We start from the raw sequence: 16,423 nt of genomic DNA on the forward strand, positions 1-16,423 counted from the left end.
AAGTTCTTGAGTTCTTTCTACCTTGGGGATTTCGTGTATGTATGACGCAATTACCACCGTCCTCTCTGTAAATAATATAGGTTTAGTGATAGTATTTGATGCTTCACTTACTTTTGCGATGCTGTAGCATTTTCTGAGATATAGTCTACAGCAAACGCAAAAATTTCAAATGGGTATCAATTCTTTCCCATTTCGGATAGAGGGAGGCCGAATCATCTCAACGTGATTCCCTATAACTTGGTAGACCGCTCTCTCCACAGTACGTCCGAATCTTTGTTTCTCTTTCCTTTGCGTATCAACTTTGTAGGTGGTCCCAGGGGAACAGATGTTGTTGCTTTCTCAAAGCTTTATGCTGTATGAGGAAGTACCTCGTCTCAAAGACTATCCTCATAGACGGAATAAATCAAACGCTTATCTATTTTTGCTCACGTCGGCACCGGGGTCCACCATCCTTGTCATCTTTGGTCGTGAAATATTTAATTGCTCAGGCGACCGTTGAGAAGTGAAGAAGCGCGTGTAGGATAAGCGCCTACCTGAAGATCATCTCATCCACTGATCCTGGCCAGACGGAAATTGACACTTCACTTCGGAATCAATGAAATCAACATTCAGTGGGTCTTTCATGACTGTTCATCTGGCGGAAATCCACAGAAGAAGAAAAATACTTCGTATTGACAGATTGAAGACCTCCCTGTAGTGCAAGCTTGTAATTTAAGGTCACTATCCGTTCGAAACTTCACCGCTTCCACGTATTCAAAACGTCGTATTAATTATTGAAGGAACCTACCAGAAAACTACTCCATGAAATATTTTATGTCGCCATTCTACCTTTCATCTCTCTCGCTGGCACGTGCTTCCTTCCCTGGCTATAATCACATTAATCCAAGTGATACTAGTAGAATGACACTTGATGACCATTATGTATCCATAACTCATCTATAGTGATATCAGCGACGATCCCGAACTTTCTTGTAGAGGTTGATAATGAGGTCATTGGCCGTCAAAGTCACAATTCTATTTTGAGGATCAGCTTTGCTCTTGAATCATGGAAGACAATCTCACGTATGTGGTGCGATGCGTAGAAAATGTGCGGTGGATCCTATAAGGAGCTCGGCTTGGAATCATCCGGTTGTACAAGTCGTGGCGCGCTTACCTTTGTACCATCCACGTACACCTTCAGTCTTAAACGTCTTCCATAGGCAATCTATAGGGTTTTTATACAAGGCACCAACAATTTTTCCCTCTGCGTTTCGAATGGTTGGTTGGTTGTACATCCGAGTCAGTGCCTGCAAAAATAAATCGTTACATGTGATGTAATAGTAATGCAGAGGAGAAAACATACGGTGTCCGCAGGCTGCATTACAACACAGACACAAGCTCCTGAGACAAAGCTACTCGCTAAAAATGTCCAGGCACTATTATCTGGTAGGATACCGCGTTTTACAAGTTGGTATTTCGTGAAGTTGTAGCTTGGTAGTTGTACCTGCCCTTCCGTAAAAAAAATTGGGGAGAGACGGATAAACGAATGCTCACTGACAGAGGATCCCATGGAAGTTCTCAAAATAGCAGCATCAATACCTCGGACGAGTCCGCGGAAGCGTTCCGCTCGAAAGATTGTTGACAGCGCATCGAATGAGTTCTTATAGTAGTGTTGTGCACCAACGGGTAAGGCAGGCGAGTAGGCCTACAAACGCAACGAATACGATTGGTGACTCAAACCGATTAGTAAGAGGCACTGACCTGCATACGTGCTTTTATCAAGAAAAGGGGATTTCCAAGGGAAGCTTGAGAGTAAATGGTAGGCCAGTGAGACTCTGGCACAATAGGTTCGACTACGAACCTCCTACAGCCCCGCTGGAAGCTCCTGCCAACACGGAAGTAATTGGGATCTGTTCTTCGGACGATCGGCCGACAAGTTCATTTATCCCTCGTCGAAAAGGTTCATAGAATCCTGAACATGAATGAGAAGAGTGCCGAAAAGGGTATCTGGAGAAGAAGAAGTACCGAGGCGAGATCCGTTCAGAAGTATCTAGAAATGTGTTGAACCAGGAAAGGTTGCGCGGACTATGTCAGACAACTTACTTGATACATATACTGTCATGAACTTGGGAGTCAGAACACGAAAAAGATCAGGCATATAGCGGCGTACAGCTGGTCCAAGACCTCTCTGCAGTCCTTTGATTCCCTCATTTTTCCAAGTCTTGACAAAAGCATCTGGTGCATGCTGATATACCCGGATTGCTCCCTCTTTGGCTAATTCCCCTTGTAGTTGCAGACGCGTCTTAATGACCTCTGCTGGGTTGGATATGGTAACCTGCGAAGTTTTTGAGAGCTCAGCAGCCCGCCGAAGTCGTACAATTCTATCACATACCGCAATACAGGCCGCAATGCCTCCGAGAATAAATCCTTCTGCCGTTGATAGTTTTCCTGCGACCACCTGGGGCTCAGGCTTTGAAGAGGATGACATGCCGTTGAAAGAGTCCCAATGTAGTTCGTTCGAAATTTAGTACAGGTTTAGTACGTTCAGTGACTTCAATCGCGAGTTGCTGAACTTGAAGTCGGCCATTCGCGCTTTCACGTGCTTCAAGTTCTTCCTTTGACCGGTCAGACCACCATGGCAACTGGTGCAGTATGAATTATCCTTTCAGCACGCAAAGTGTCGTGCTTGTCGCTGTGCTGGGAACGGTCTTGCCAGTTCTCTATCGGATAGTCTCTTCGCCTCTTACTCTTATCCTAATATCCCCATTTGTCTTGTTATTCTTGGGACTCAGTTTTCTTGCTCTTCATGTCTTTATCGGCCATATCCTGGATTCTAGGAACCCCCGTCCACATAATACGGTTCACAAAGCCGCCAGGCCTTTTGCATTCTCAACCCCTGCAGCATGGCAGGCCGTCTTGACTAGATCGCAGTGGTCCCAAAATACTCCACAATCTTTCCCTCCCTTATGTCCAGAATCACCAATGGTGTCTGCCGCACTGAATGACATTTTAATCATGATTGTCAGAGACTTCGTCCTGACTTGGTACAAGGAATTGTCTTCCTCTCCGTCGTTTCCTGTCGCTGTGTCTTCAGTTTTACATGATTCGATTTCTCAACTTCTGAATCGCGCGGCGGCCATTGATATCCCAACTCTCGTCGTGAAGCGTATCCTTCCTCGAATAACGGAACATATTGAATTGTTCCGACAATCCGAGATTGCACTGCGAGGGGCAGGCTTAGAACGTCGGTTGACGCACTCAGAGGAACTCGATATGATGCTTGCAAGTAGATACGGTGCTGGAAGTGAAGCGGGAAAACTGCATCCAGCAATAGAAAATCTGTCTACCACGTTCACTAGGCAGAGCGAAGAGGCGCATTTGAAACGGCTCATTGACAAAGCTCTTCCTTATGTGTTACCCGAAACGGAAAACAGAAGCAAGGCGCTGAAGATTGTGGTGCGAGAAATTGCGGCATGCGTTGTATTGTATCCCGTCATGGAAATGTTGTCAGATCCGGACTTCTGGAATCGGGCGATTGACCAAGTGGTAAGATTCAATTTCCTTCCAAGTTTCCTTCGCCAGAGGTATTAACCCTACGTTCTTCAGGCAACTGCCGCAATTCATCAACAGTGAGTCCTTGCAAGTTTGTCTAAAGTCCTCACCCTAACGACCTTAGGAAACTGATCACCAAAGTCCGGAACGTATTAGAGGCGCAATCTCCTCGTCCTCAAAATCACAATCGTTTATCAACTGTAAACCCGAGCAATCCTGCGCTTACAACGGAAACTATCACCATACGCACGGATGCCCACCAATTTGAATCCTTTCTACGAAGTATACATCGGTGCTCGTCCCTTCTCGATGCTCGGCGTTTGAAGAACGATGTTTTGGGAGAGATACGGCGAACCAGAATATTACTAGGTATGCTGCGAGACTCTATAACTCACATCATTCTGAGCCTATACTACAGCAAATCATGAAAAGGATGACTGGATAAATGGAGAGAAAACTGAAGACGTGGTTGCCTTTCTTGATAGACTTTACACTGCGAAACGTAAAGTCGAGCAACGGATCGTAGAACTAGGTGGAGGGGAGGACTCGGTACGTCCTTGCATTACTGTAAAGCTCATCTCTTAACTGGGGAAAAACAGACCATCTACCAAGAGACCGGTAGTCTCACCAAGTCAGGTATCACTCTTCGTGATATTCTCAGCAACCCTAGCTCTCTTTCGTATTTCATGGAGTTCATGGACCGTCGGAATCGCTCCCTGTTGGTGCAATTCTGGCTCACCGTCGAGACCTTCAAGAATCCGTTGGAAGCTGTTGATTCGAGTTCCGAGGATGATGAAGATGAACCGGTACAAGACGCATTGACAGCTATCACTGTGAAGGAAGATATATCCATGATCCACGATCTTTACTTCTCCGGTACTATTCACCCCGTGCTTTCATCTATACCTAAGAAATACGTGGAGTCCATCCGAGCTTTTGTCCGAAACGAGGTTGAGAACTCTCGTGTTGCTCAGGGACGCGTACGCAAGAACGTACTTCTTGCTCAGCGTCAAGTGGAGCGCGACATGGAACATGACTTTGAGGACTTTGGGAGTTCAGAACTTTGGTTTCGGGTGATGAGCGATGCCGATTTTACCTTACGCGTTCCTCCACCTCCAAAAGAGAAACGCTCTTCAAACGTTCGTACTGGGAGTACCCATGACTCTGATACCCCCAAATCATACCGTCCATCTCTTCTACCACGTTCAGGATCTGCACCAGGACCCTTTCCTAAGACAGAAATGCCAGGCTCTACTCAGTCTCTCCGTTCGGTTGATTCTGTTGCTTCTGCAAAAATTTCATCCATGGCCCATCCTACAAAAAGCAATATTGAAATACTCATGTCTCCTGTTACGGATGCTTCTTCCGACTCTGAACGAGCTCCGCTATTCGACGATCCTGATGATCGCGCGCAAAGGGCAGAAGAACATCGGATGGACGCGATTCATGCCGCTTTGACTGATATCATGGCATTGGATGAGGCCCACTATGGCTCGGAGGAAGATATCGATGATCGTGTGTCGATGTTCTTGTCCCCCAGATCTCCCAGAGTCAAAAAACAGGGTGATGCATTCTCCCAGGAGGTTGATGACCACATTGTTGAGCCTGATGAGGACGTACCCGATGAGATGGAAGAGGGGCGCGGATCATTCCAACTTGCTGGTCCCGGCGATCTTCAGTTATCGTATGAGATAGCTCGACTGGCAGACAAGATTTTGAGTGTACAGACTCAAGAGATCATGTTGGACAACCTTATAAAGAAGGCGGAGCTTACTGGCGACAATCAGGAATTAAGACTTCTGAATCGCTCGAAATCTTCGATGAACCGTGAACTGCGAGAGTTGAATTTTCAGAAGGTGCAATACGAACAGCAGGAGTCTGCAAACCGTCTCGTCTCTGATCGTACCAAAATTTCCATCGTTAGCTCAGCGGCTGGAGAAGAGGAAGGAAAATCCGTCGTCCGTTACCTGATTGAGGTTCAGCAATTGGGTCTAGACGGCACTTTCTCCTCTGGCTGGGTTGTTGCAAGGCGATACAACGAGTTTTTAACCATGCACAACAAGCTACGAGAAAAGCATAGTGCCGTGAGGAACTTGGAGTTTCCGGGTAAAAGTCTTGTCCCCCATCTTTCCATTAATTTCGTAGATACTCGGCGGGCTGGTTTGGAGAAGTATTTGCAGGGTTTGATATCCATTCCCCTCGTCTGTGAAAGCGACGAGCTCAGAACTTTTCTTTCTCGCGAGTCTCCGTTCGTAGCGTCCGAACACCACGATCAACCCAACCGTCGTGGACCAGTTGCCGGATTCTCTGGGACGGAACTAGTGCGAAATGTATATCGATCCGTAACCGGAAGCATCGATGACATGTTATTCGGGCAGTCGATGCTGGATGTCATGATACAGCGTCTCACTCGACAAGCAGCCGAATTTGCCGGAATAGTTGGGTCCGGAGTTACGGACGAAAACTTCGTTGCACAAGCTCTGAATGCTTCAGGAAAGACTGCTCCTGCTGCACTCATGCAGTTATCTGCCGATTTAAAACCACTGGAAGGAGAATCCAGCACATCCACATTCAGTGCCCCAATATGTGATCTCTTACTTGCAATTTTCGAGCTGAACAAGCAGAACAACTGGCTACGAAGACAAGCCGTTGTCATTATCTTACAGCAAGTGCTTGGTGGCACTATTGAACGGTGAGCGTATTTATGCTACCTCTTCTTCAGCTATTTATTCACATATGTGTTCAGGAAAATTCGTGAAACGATCAAGTCGTTGCTGGATGAACCTAGGATTATGTCATACTTGAAGATTTTCCGTGATGGTTTGTGGCCCGCAGGAAAGCTCAAACCTCAAAGCGTTCCCCGTACTCCTGAAGAAAGATCACGGAGTAGGGATGAAGCCAACCGAAAGCTATCTGCCCTAGTACCAGGTAGGTACTCTTCCTGACTGTGTACCCCAGTATACCATTGACTAGATTCTTCAAGATCTGGCTGCAAATATGATTGGACGATCCAATGCTCGGCGAGGAGCCCGACGAATATTTGCTGTGTTGCAAAATCGTAGACTCAATCAGCACATTGCATACACTGTTGTAGACGAGGTTTTCTCTGCATTATTCCCTGAGTCCACACCGAATACCAAGGTAGAGCGATTAATGACCTAACTATTAGTATCATAAAGAAATGGAACATCTGTAAATACTTATGCATCATCAATTATGACCCGTTTGACATTAATCATGGACTTGGCGGCCTTAAGAACGGTGGTGTAGCTTCAGAAGAATCCAATGTTTGCTCCGTATCCGTTTTGGGCTTTTTACTGCGAGGTATTATGACAGAGTTGGCCGTAGGGTCATCGTAACTGGAACCGCGCGCATGAAGTTCCATCATTAGATCTGATAAAAGGCACACTTACACTTTTATGACATGTAGAATATAGCCCCCCGAGCCAGATGAGTTCATTGTAGGATGAGTCCGTCCGGGAAGCACCTGCTCTTAGGTCAGCAAGAATATCAAACACGAGCTAAATGTTTCCTTTGCCTGGTATTTTCGAAGCCAGCCTTCCGTTAAACTAGGTCCTAAAAACCCTGGCGCATTTCTCAGTTTATTTTGAAGGTCGACCAAAGGCTTCAACCTGTTATGAGCAATTGTCACCCGGAGGACTAAGTTGAGCTTACTTGGGAATGAGGACTGTGCACTACGATGGAAGCGGAGCCCGCAAGGTATGGCACTAGTCTATCAATAATGCCTGACGGTTCATATTGACTCGCCACCATGAGTCTGAAGTGAACATAATGAGCCACCAGCACATCTGTTTAATTAAGATCGACCAACGCTTCGAACTCTCCGCCAAAAAGTTCTTCTCTTGTGTTTTCCAAAAGTTCGTGGGCAACCTTACGCTTTCGTAACCTAGTCTTCTGTCTGTCTGATCTAATTTCATCGACAGGGACTTCAACAGGTGCATGAACTAATGATTTGTGAGGAACGGTATGAGGGAAAGACGGAAGTCTAACCGGAAACGTAATCTTGCTCTGAGGTTGCCCAATTCAAAGACTTCAAGACAGATTGCACCATCTCTGTAGGAAGGTTCATATTGGCTACTACCGGATATGCTGGGGGTGAATCTGTGTCACAGACAGTAAGCAGAGTCCCGGAACCTAAGCAGTAGATCAAAGATTGAGCCATCAAAACCAGACTGCTCTTTCGTACCTCCCATTCTCTCCAAAATAGCAGCGGCGACCAGCCCGGACGCATCGTCTACGGCAAGGTACCTTCCCCCCGGTTGTATATTTGCCATAGCTAACATCTGAGAGAGCGTATCTGGCCGTATATCTCGTATTCGATTCTGATCTTTATTGAACCAATAGTCGCAGACGTTGTGCATGGTAGGCTCGATTGTGATGAATGACTTTGAATACCTAGAATCGACAATCTTAGAAATTAATTCAAGATATCACACATCACACACTTCGCTTCCTTGCGCTTCTTGTACTTGTCTTTACTATACTCTGTTTTTAGAGAATAGTTGGCGTGTTGCTCTATTTGCCTCTTGATGATTTCCTAGTATGACTTTGTTTAAGGTCCGATCCAGGTTTGTTAAATAGTAAAAACAAACCGACGCATGGACACCAGACTGTTTGAGAGTCTGGATCTCATCTAAAGTCAAAGGTTGCACAAATTCTCCATCGTTGATAAGTTCATTTGTTGCATCCGTGTCCTCTAGCCATCCGATAAGAGCATTATTCAGACTTCAGGTGGATATCATTACCAACTTCTTCCAACGTCCTGACCGGAAGAATCTTGAGCTGTTTGTTGACCATCTCATAGGAGAAGCCATAGGGCTGCCCTATAAGTTCATTCGCATAGAAGGATCCAAGTCGCCCAACAGTTACTATCCTGGATTATGAGTCAGATCTGCTCGTTGAACTGCTGCAAATTGCTTGCACCGTTGAACAAAAAACGCACGAGTCCCGGTCAACTTTTATGCTTCGAACATCTCCGTTGGGTTGTCTTACCAGCACATTATGGCCTGGTTGAATTTTTGGAAGGTTTTGTTCAGCATTCGCAGCAGTAGAACTCGTGGAAGTTGAAGAAATTGACATGAGGATGAAAGAAACGACGAAAATATTCTCAATTAAGGATAATCTTGATCTTGATCTTATCTTTTTCATTCACCAGCATGACCGACGCTCAATCACCAACCGCACTTCCAGATGAACTAACATACCTTATTACTGCTTTTCTTCCTTCTGAGCCTTCAGAAATTCGCTCCAAATCGTATATCATCCTTTCTGCCTTTTGCCAAGGTGTTCGGCAAGCTCATCCACCGAATGGACAAGAGCCCGATCCCGCGACCGAAGCTCTTGCAAAAATATTCTCTCCTCTGGTCGTTCCTCGTTTGGAAGAGACTGACGAAAATGATCTCTTGGTCGGAATATCATTCTTGACCGCTTTATTCCAAGTCGACTGGCAATCAGCCTCTGCAATTTTCCGGCAGGATATGGTACAGGATTTGATCATGGATAGCGTTGAGCTCACGCCTTCGGATGAACTATCGTTGCACGTCGCGCATTTGCTCAGTCAGGCTTGTGGATACAAACCAAGTCGCGCTACGCTATCCTCGCAGGCATCTCAATGGCTGGAAAGTAAATCGCGCACTACGCAAGCCTCTTTACGCGCGGCTGTAGCGATCGCGTTGATCAAATTGAAGAAAGGCAGCATCGCAGATAGCGCGGCTGAAAATTTCAACGATGCGTCATCCACGAAGGGGAAAAACGTAGACGATGGGCTGGCAGAAGTCATGAAGAAACTGGTCATTGATGGTACTGAAAAGTCATCCTTGGCAGATGCTGTAGAAGGTCTCGCATACCTGAGCACCGATCCTGCAATCAAGGAAGAGTTGTCCAAAGATTCACAATTTCTTAAACGACTCTTTTCCCTCACACCTAAACGTAAATCTACTGCCATAAGCGAATCAACTTCAACAATCCTTTATGGTGTTCTGATCATCGTGTCCAATATCTGTGCTTACCGTCCTCAGTTAAGCGAAGAACAGAAGCAGATGGAGAAACTCCGCAAAATGGCAAAATCTAGCGGTACTCCCTCCGATACGTCTGATTCTTTGAATGACGATGGTCGAGTAAAGGAAAGAATCAAGAGATTATTGACCGCAGGTGTTCTAGATGTTCTTGCCACCGCCTTGCCTTCCACGGACACTTCTGGAATTAGGATTGCCATTGGTAATGCCCTCCTCGATATCATCACCGACAAAGATAACAGGGGCAAAGTCTTACAGCACGGGGGTGGTAAACTCCTTGTTCTCCTCATACGAAAGGCTATGTCAGAGCTGAATGGGACAGCAGAATTAGATGTGGCTTATCTGGCACCGATACAGGCTTTGGCCAAGCTCGCAATCACGTCGTCGCCTACCGCGGTGTTTGGTCCAAACCAAGGTGCTTTATATGATGCCATTCGCCCATTCTCACTGTTACTTCGACATCCATCTGCTAAACAGCTGCAACGCTTCGAAGCTCTCATGGCGTTGACGAATCTGGCATCTGCAAGTCCAGATGTCTCTTCCCGAATAGCTAATGCGGATGGCCTGCTCGATCACGTCGAACTTCTGTTGTTAGACGACCACCCAATGGTTCAACGAGCTTCCGTTGAGCTCCTCTGCAACCTAATTGCTGGATCCGATAAGGTTTTTGATCGATACAGCGACGCAGATGGCGCAGGGAAATCACAGCTGCACATTATACTAGCACTGTCGGACGCGGAAGACTTGCAAACGAGACTTGCGGCTTCAGGTGCATTAGCTACTTTGACATCTGCACCCAGCGCTTGTAGAGCTCTCTTACAGATACAACGGGATCGTCATCGAGTGTTATTAATCTTAACGCTACTAATTGATCCTTCTGCTGCTCCTCAGGATGACCAATTGGATAGCGAGGGTCATCCAGGGCTTGTCCACCGAGGCGTAGTATGTGCATGCAACTTCCTACTGAGTATTGAAGCCGAAGAAAGCCAAAAGATAATCCGTGAGGAAGCCAAAGAGATAGGCCTTATTCAAGCCTTACAAAACACAGTAAAGTACAATGGGACACCACAGATAGTGCAGTTGGCATCGGAAGCACTCAAGTTCTTATTGGAAACTAAGTAGACCTGTAGTCCATACTCAAATAAGCTTTCTGAAAACCTTGAAGGAAGAGCAATTCATCTGCAGCAATTAGGTGCACCGGTACCGCTTCGGCACGAGCCAATGTCGAGCGCTACGGTCGGCGCTGCCGTTTTTCCCGATCCAGATTGGGATCATCACCTTCCGAGTCCTACAATACAACATTATACACCATTCTGATCTTGGTAATAGGCATCTGTGCACATAATGGTAAGCTTATTCCAGCCTCACGGTCTTTATCGACCTGTCATGTTCGTAGGCCCCATCCAAGAAGGCGGGCAAGAAAGTCACTCCGACCGCAAAGAAATCAAGTGGAGGGGCATCGAAAGGCAAAGTCGCAAAGGTAAAGTATTCATCTGCTTCAATGATTCGAGTCATCGACCTGAGATTGTTAGGCCGACTGGAAAGAGGGATTCAAGAAGAAGCAAATAGGCGTCTCCGATATGACGCTTCTGTCAACGATCAGCAACGAAAGTATCAACGATAATCTTTCGAAGAGGTGGAAGGGTGGCGAGATATACACCTATATTGGACAAGTCTTAATATCTGTGAACCCTTTTCGAGGTGAGTAATAGTATTATAGTATGCTACACAACTAGCTTAAAATTGGCCTAGATCTCGGGATATATACTGAAGAGGTACTTGAACGATACAAAGGAAAGAACAGACTCGAAGTTCCACCTCATGTATTTGCCATCGCTGAATCTGCCTACTACAATATGAACGCGTATCACGAAAACCAATGTGTCATCATCTCCGGAGAATCTGGAGCTGGAAAGACGGAAGCTGCGAAGAGAATCATGCAATACGTTGCCGCAGTATCGGGAGGTCAGGATAGTAGTATTCAGGAGATAAAGGACATGGTGTTAGCGACCAATCCTCTACTAGAGAGTTTCGGGTGCGCCAAGACATTGCGCAATAACAACTCGAGTCGCCATGTACGCTAATCCCGTTCTTTCTTTCCACTTCCATCCATTCATCTTATCTAGGGAAAATACCTCGAAATCATGTTCAATTCTCAGGGTGAACCTGTAGGCGCGCAGATCACCAATTATCTGCTGGAGAAAGGCCGAGTCGTGGGCCAAGTTGAGAATGAGAGGAACTTCCACATATTCTATCAGTTCACAAAAGCTGCAAGCAGTGAACAACGAGGTGTGCCGTAATACTCTAATTTGTGAGCAGCTCTTAATGCCTGCATATCAGAGATGTTTGGTTTGCAAGGCCCTGAAGCGTATGCGTACACAAGTCTTAGCAATTGCCTTGATGTTCAGGACATTGACGACAACAAAGATTTTACAGACACCATCGTTAGATTATATCCTCTCTTATTCGGTACTTGGATGCTCACTAACCTATCATCAGAATGCCATGCGAATCATTGGTCTCAGTGATCACGAGCAGAGCGAAATATTTCGCATGCTAGCGACCATCTTATGGCTTGGAAACGTTCAATTTGTTGAAGATGACAGCGGGAATTCGACGATCGCAGATGCTGGTGTCACTGATTTTGTCGCATATCTCTTGGAGGTGGACTCAGCACTTGTGCAGAAAGTAATGACCATACGAGTAATGGAAACACAGCGCGGTGGTCGCCGTGGTTCTGTTTATGACGTGCCTTTAAACCCTGCCCAAGCAACCTCCGGAAGGGATGCACTAGCCAAGGCTATTTATAACAATCTATTTGAATGGATAGTATCACGAATCAACGTTTCTATGAAACCTAGGTCAGCTCATGCGCAAATCATTGGTATCCTTGTAAGTTCTCGGAACATTGGCCTCTAACGTGCTGATAACCGTTTTTCTGGTAGGATATCTTTGGATTCGAAATATTCGAGGTAAGGAAAAGGCGGGAATTCTCAAACCCTGATAATGCTAATATTTGAGAAGGACAACTCTTTTGAACAACTTTGCATCAACTATGTGAACGAAAAGCTACAACAGATTTTCATCGAGTTGACTCTCAAGACAGAGCAGGAGGAATACGTCCGAGAACAGATCAAGTGGACACCTATTAAATATTTCAACAACAAGATTGTCTGCGATCTAATCGAGGAGCGACGGCCGCCTGGCATCTTTGCTGCCTTGAACGACGCGTGTGCTACCGCTCACGCTGATCCCACCGCTGCTGACAATAGTTTCATGCAGCGATCTGCCGGACTTGCGTCCAATCCTCATTTCGAGTCTCGGGGTGCTCAGTTTTTGGTCAAACATTATGCTGGAGACGTGATGTACAATGTATCTGGTATGACAGACAAGAACAAGGATTCCCTCCTCAAGGATTTGTTAGATCTCATCGCATCTAGTGGCAACCAGTTTTTACAAACCATATTCCCTGACCGACCGGACCCAAATAGCAAGAAGCGGCCACCTACTGCTGGAGATAGAATCAAGGTAAGCACTTGGTTCAAAGAAAATAGCTGAAGCTTAGTCTTGTTAGGCTTCTGCCGGTGCCCTTGTTGAAAATCTGATGAAAGCTCAGCCTTCTTACATCCGTACTATTAAACCCAACCAGAATCGGAGCTCGTCAGAATACGATGAGAAAGCGATTCTGCATCAAATCAAGTACCTAGGTCTACAAGAGAACATTCGCGTTCGTAGAGCAGGTTTCGCTTATAGAAATACTTTCGAAAAGATGATAGAGAGATTCTACCTTCTTTCTTCTCGGACCTCCTACGCCGGAGAATACATTTGGAACGGTGATGCGAAGTCAGGATGTGAAGCAATCCTGAAGGATACAGGCATTGCCAAAGATGAATGGCAGATGGGCACAACCAAGGCGTTCATCAAAAACCCTGAAACAGTAAGTTTGCTCCGCTCTGCATATCTTAATCCAATCTGATGGTCTATTGAGCTTTTTGCTTTGGAAACAATGCGCGACCGCTACTGGCATAACATGGCTGGACGTATACAACGCGCGTTCCGGAATTACATGCGATACAAACACGAGTGTGCTCGTCGTATACAGAGATTTTGGAAGAATAACAAGGAGTCACTGGTCTATGCTCAAGTCCGAGATCATGGACACCAGGTGCTTGCTGGACGTAAGGAACGTAGACGATTCAGTCTGTTGAGCTATAGAAGGTTCATGGGTGATTATCTCGATGTAAATGGCAAGAGTGCTTTCGGGGAAGAACTTGCTTCAGGATGTGGTATCGGCAGTGGGTGTTCGTTTTTAGCACCTATCTTGTGCTTACCCCATATCGATAGATGATGAAGTGACCTTTAGTGGCAAAATTCAACTTCTTGTGTCAAAACTTGGACGCTCCAGCAAACCCAGCCCTCGATGGATAGTCGTGGTATGGCCATTTCTTTTTGTATCCCTTTATCTAATATGTGCAACAAGACCAAAAAAGCTGTTCATATAGCCATTACCACGGCCAAGGATGGTTCGACAATGACCACCCTCGAAAGAAAGATTCCTCTGGTAACAATCAAGAGTATATCTATGACGAATCTAAGAGACGATTGGATGGTGTGTTGGCTTTTTCTTCGGGAACTCAAAACTGTAGCTTTTTTAGGCCTTGAACGTGAATGCTTCCGAAGAGGGGGATCCTGTCTTTCATTGCTATTTTAAAACCGAGTTGGCTTCCAATCTAATCACCTTGACAAATTCAAGCATTAGTCTCATGATCGGGCCTACGTAGGTCTCGCTCGTTTGGTTCTATGATAACAAGTATTCAGGCATTGGTTCTAGCATCGAATACGCCAAAAAGAAGGAGAAGCGGGCGCAGATCAAAGCGGTCAAAGACGAAACCATACAGAAAGACGACTTATACAAGAGCCATACGATTCATGTCCAGTCCGGAGAAGCTCCTAATAGCTTGTCTCGTCCCGCTGCCAAGCGCAAACCCGGTACTGTTCGTCCTATAACTCAGGGGAAACTTCTACGTCCTGGAGGGCCTACTGTATGTATCCGTTACTCATTTATTTTCTTGTTATAACCTGTTCGATAGAAATCTAAACCCGCATCAAAGCCGAAACCTGTGGCCCAAAAGCTACCTGGACAAACAACAACCCCCGCGGCGCAGTCGATTATGCCCAAGCCAACCCCCGCCTCTACTAATGGTGTCGCTCGTACGGCCCCAGCGCCATCTCGTGCTTCCGTGCCCCCTCCGCCTCCGCCTCCCCCCGTCCACCCCGCCGCCGAATTGTACAAAGCAAAGTATGCCTTCAATGGAGAAGAGGGAGAGATGTCTCTTAAAAAGGATGATATTGTAGAAGTCATAAGTAAGGAAGGAGATAATGGCTGGTGGCTTGTCAAGAAGGACGGTGTGGAGGGTTGGGCTCCAACCAATTATCTGGAACTAGTCCCTCCAGCTGCTCCTCCAGCTGCCCCAAAGCCGCCACCACACAGAACCAAACCTGCTCCTGCTGCTCCAGTGGCTGCCAAACCGCCCGTTGCCACAGCGAAGACCGTTGCCCATTCATTAACTGCAAATGCTTCTGCAAAACCTGTTTCTGTATTTCCTGGCATGGTTCCCGCAAATGGATCTACTGCGCCTTGGAAGAAAACATCCGCTATCACACCAGATGACTCGCCTGCTTCTTCAAGACCATCGAGCGTGATCGGTCATAAACCTCCGCCTCCTTCTGTAGCTAGTAAACCCAAACCTCCTGCTCCACCAGTCGGAGTTAAACCGTCCCCCAATATTCCTGGAAAACCGCCAATACCGAGCGCACCTCGCCCATCTGTCGGCGGTGCCCCAAAGACTGCTAATAACTCTAAGCCTCCTGCTGCTCTAGGTGGTCAGATGGATCTAGCTGCTGCGGTAAGTTCTCGTTGATGTCTCCAGTATGGGCCTCATGTTCTTCATCTTTGACAGTTGGCGAAACGGGCACAGAGGATTGCTCAAGACGAATGATGACATGGTATCTTTTCCGCGATGAAGGATTTACATACGTACCCCGGAAACAAATAGAAATATGTATCTTATATGTTGGTCTGCGCTGAACTTCTCCATACCTTCTACTGGTCTCAAAATCGTGCAACGTGTTAGAACTATACGACGATCTGACGCCAACCATCACGTTTTGTCTTCAACATCAGTTTTTCGGCCGCAAAAATCTTTACTCATGCCGCTACGCAAGTATTTTAGGATTATTCGTTACCTGGTGAACTGTCCCGCCAAGTCTCGGGTCGCCTGGTCTGACAGATCGCACCTACATCTCCGAAGCTTTAACCTTTGTTTCTCCTCATTTTGAGGTCTAGCTTTGTTGTTAATGTGCTTTTCCCTTTGAAGGTAATTCATTTTACACGGTTTACATGCAAATATTACTTTTTAAAGGATGTTAAACACACGGTTACCCCCTAGATCCGCATGGTCTGACGGATGAGTCGGAGGAACTGCGGGCGATATTACTATGAACGCGAACGTGACTACCTTTAGATGAATTGCAGCTTCTTCGGCTTGAACAGCCTAGTTTCATCTTCTCCGCCATAACTCAATCCTAGTATAGCATAGGCTGCGTTGGCCAGCAAAAAATTGAAACTACATCCTCGTCCTTCTTCGGAAGTTTCTTGTATATGTTGTAAGTATGGCCCACTATAAAAGATAGTGGTTCAAGACATTATTTTACATCAAAAAATCCTCTGCAACAATCCGCCTGAAAATGCATTTCTCTACTCTGGTAATCTGCGCGGCAATCCTTTGTGGCATTGCTTCTGGTCCGCCGTTTTTCTACTACACGTGTTAACGTTCATCTAAGCGTCGACATTCTAC

General features: G+C 46.2%; 5 protein-coding genes across 5 annotated transcripts; 2 read left to right on the forward strand and 3 right to left on the reverse strand.

The window, feature by feature from the left end:
• Positions 1-776: 776 nt before the first annotated feature.
• C8R40DRAFT_1076140 (oxaloacetate carrier) lies at positions 777-2,598 on the reverse strand. Its single transcript, XM_046226908.1, has 11 exons — positions 2,372-2,598; positions 2,150-2,314; positions 2,083-2,094; positions 2,005-2,029; positions 1,841-1,951; positions 1,741-1,784; positions 1,538-1,684; positions 1,343-1,483; positions 1,154-1,286; positions 1,063-1,099; positions 777-1,014 (listed from the first exon to the last, which is right to left on the reverse strand). Exons 1-11 carry the CDS (start codon positions 2,465-2,467, stop codon positions 948-950), a joined length of 978 nt encoding a protein of 325 aa, XP_046092106.1. The 5' UTR covers positions 2,468-2,598; the 3' UTR covers positions 777-947.
• Positions 2,599-7,089, forward strand: C8R40DRAFT_1076144 (PhoX domain-containing protein). The gene is made up of 10 exons (XM_046226909.1): positions 2,599-3,525; positions 3,586-3,608; positions 3,656-3,900; positions 3,950-4,080; positions 4,131-4,576; positions 4,628-6,223; positions 6,278-6,459; positions 6,515-6,890; positions 6,945-7,020; positions 7,072-7,089. Exons 1-8 carry the CDS (start codon positions 2,632-2,634, stop codon positions 6,691-6,693), a joined length of 3,696 nt encoding a protein of 1,231 aa, XP_046092107.1. The 5' UTR covers positions 2,599-2,631; the 3' UTR covers positions 6,694-6,890; positions 6,945-7,020; positions 7,072-7,089.
• C8R40DRAFT_10651 (uncharacterized protein) lies at positions 6,730-7,166 on the reverse strand. Its single transcript, XM_046225617.1, has 3 exons — positions 7,070-7,166; positions 6,945-7,018; positions 6,730-6,890 (listed from the first exon to the last, which is right to left on the reverse strand). Exons 2-3 carry the CDS (start codon positions 6,989-6,991, stop codon positions 6,767-6,769), a joined length of 171 nt encoding a protein of 56 aa, XP_046092108.1. The 5' UTR covers positions 6,992-7,018; positions 7,070-7,166; the 3' UTR covers positions 6,730-6,766.
• Positions 7,090-8,653, reverse strand: C8R40DRAFT_1076147 (Gcd10p family-domain-containing protein). The gene is made up of 8 exons (XM_046226910.1): positions 8,495-8,653; positions 8,298-8,425; positions 8,145-8,248; positions 7,998-8,089; positions 7,739-7,947; positions 7,543-7,686; positions 7,364-7,496; positions 7,090-7,309 (listed from the first exon to the last, which is right to left on the reverse strand). The coding sequence occupies exons 1-8, from the start codon at positions 8,629-8,631 to the stop codon at positions 7,192-7,194; spliced, it is 1,065 nt and encodes a 354-aa protein (XP_046092109.1). The 5' UTR covers positions 8,632-8,653; the 3' UTR covers positions 7,090-7,191.
• A 55-nt stretch (positions 8,654-8,708) lies between these two features.
• On the forward strand, positions 8,709-15,565 carry C8R40DRAFT_1164437 (P-loop containing nucleoside triphosphate hydrolase protein; the record flags this gene model as incomplete). The annotated part of the gene is made up of 18 exons (XM_046230500.1): positions 8,709-10,508; positions 10,896-10,913; positions 10,963-11,046; positions 11,099-11,267; positions 11,319-11,641; positions 11,693-11,855; positions 11,907-12,010; positions 12,066-12,458; positions 12,512-12,538; positions 12,591-13,094; positions 13,141-13,503; positions 13,555-13,861; positions 13,911-13,999; positions 14,047-14,175; positions 14,222-14,343; positions 14,398-14,608; positions 14,657-15,472; positions 15,527-15,565. 18 exons carry the CDS (start codon positions 8,709-8,711, stop codon positions 15,563-15,565), a joined length of 5,661 nt encoding a protein of 1,886 aa, XP_046092110.1.
• Between the last annotated feature and the right edge of the window lie 858 nt (positions 15,566-16,423).

Source organism: Lentinula edodes (genome assembly GCF_021015755.1).
Source record: "Lentinula edodes strain Le(Bin) 0899 ss11 chromosome Unknown C8R40scaffold_1, whole genome shotgun sequence".
In the NCBI taxonomy this organism is placed as follows: Eukaryota; Fungi; Basidiomycota; class Agaricomycetes; order Agaricales; family Omphalotaceae; genus Lentinula; species Lentinula edodes.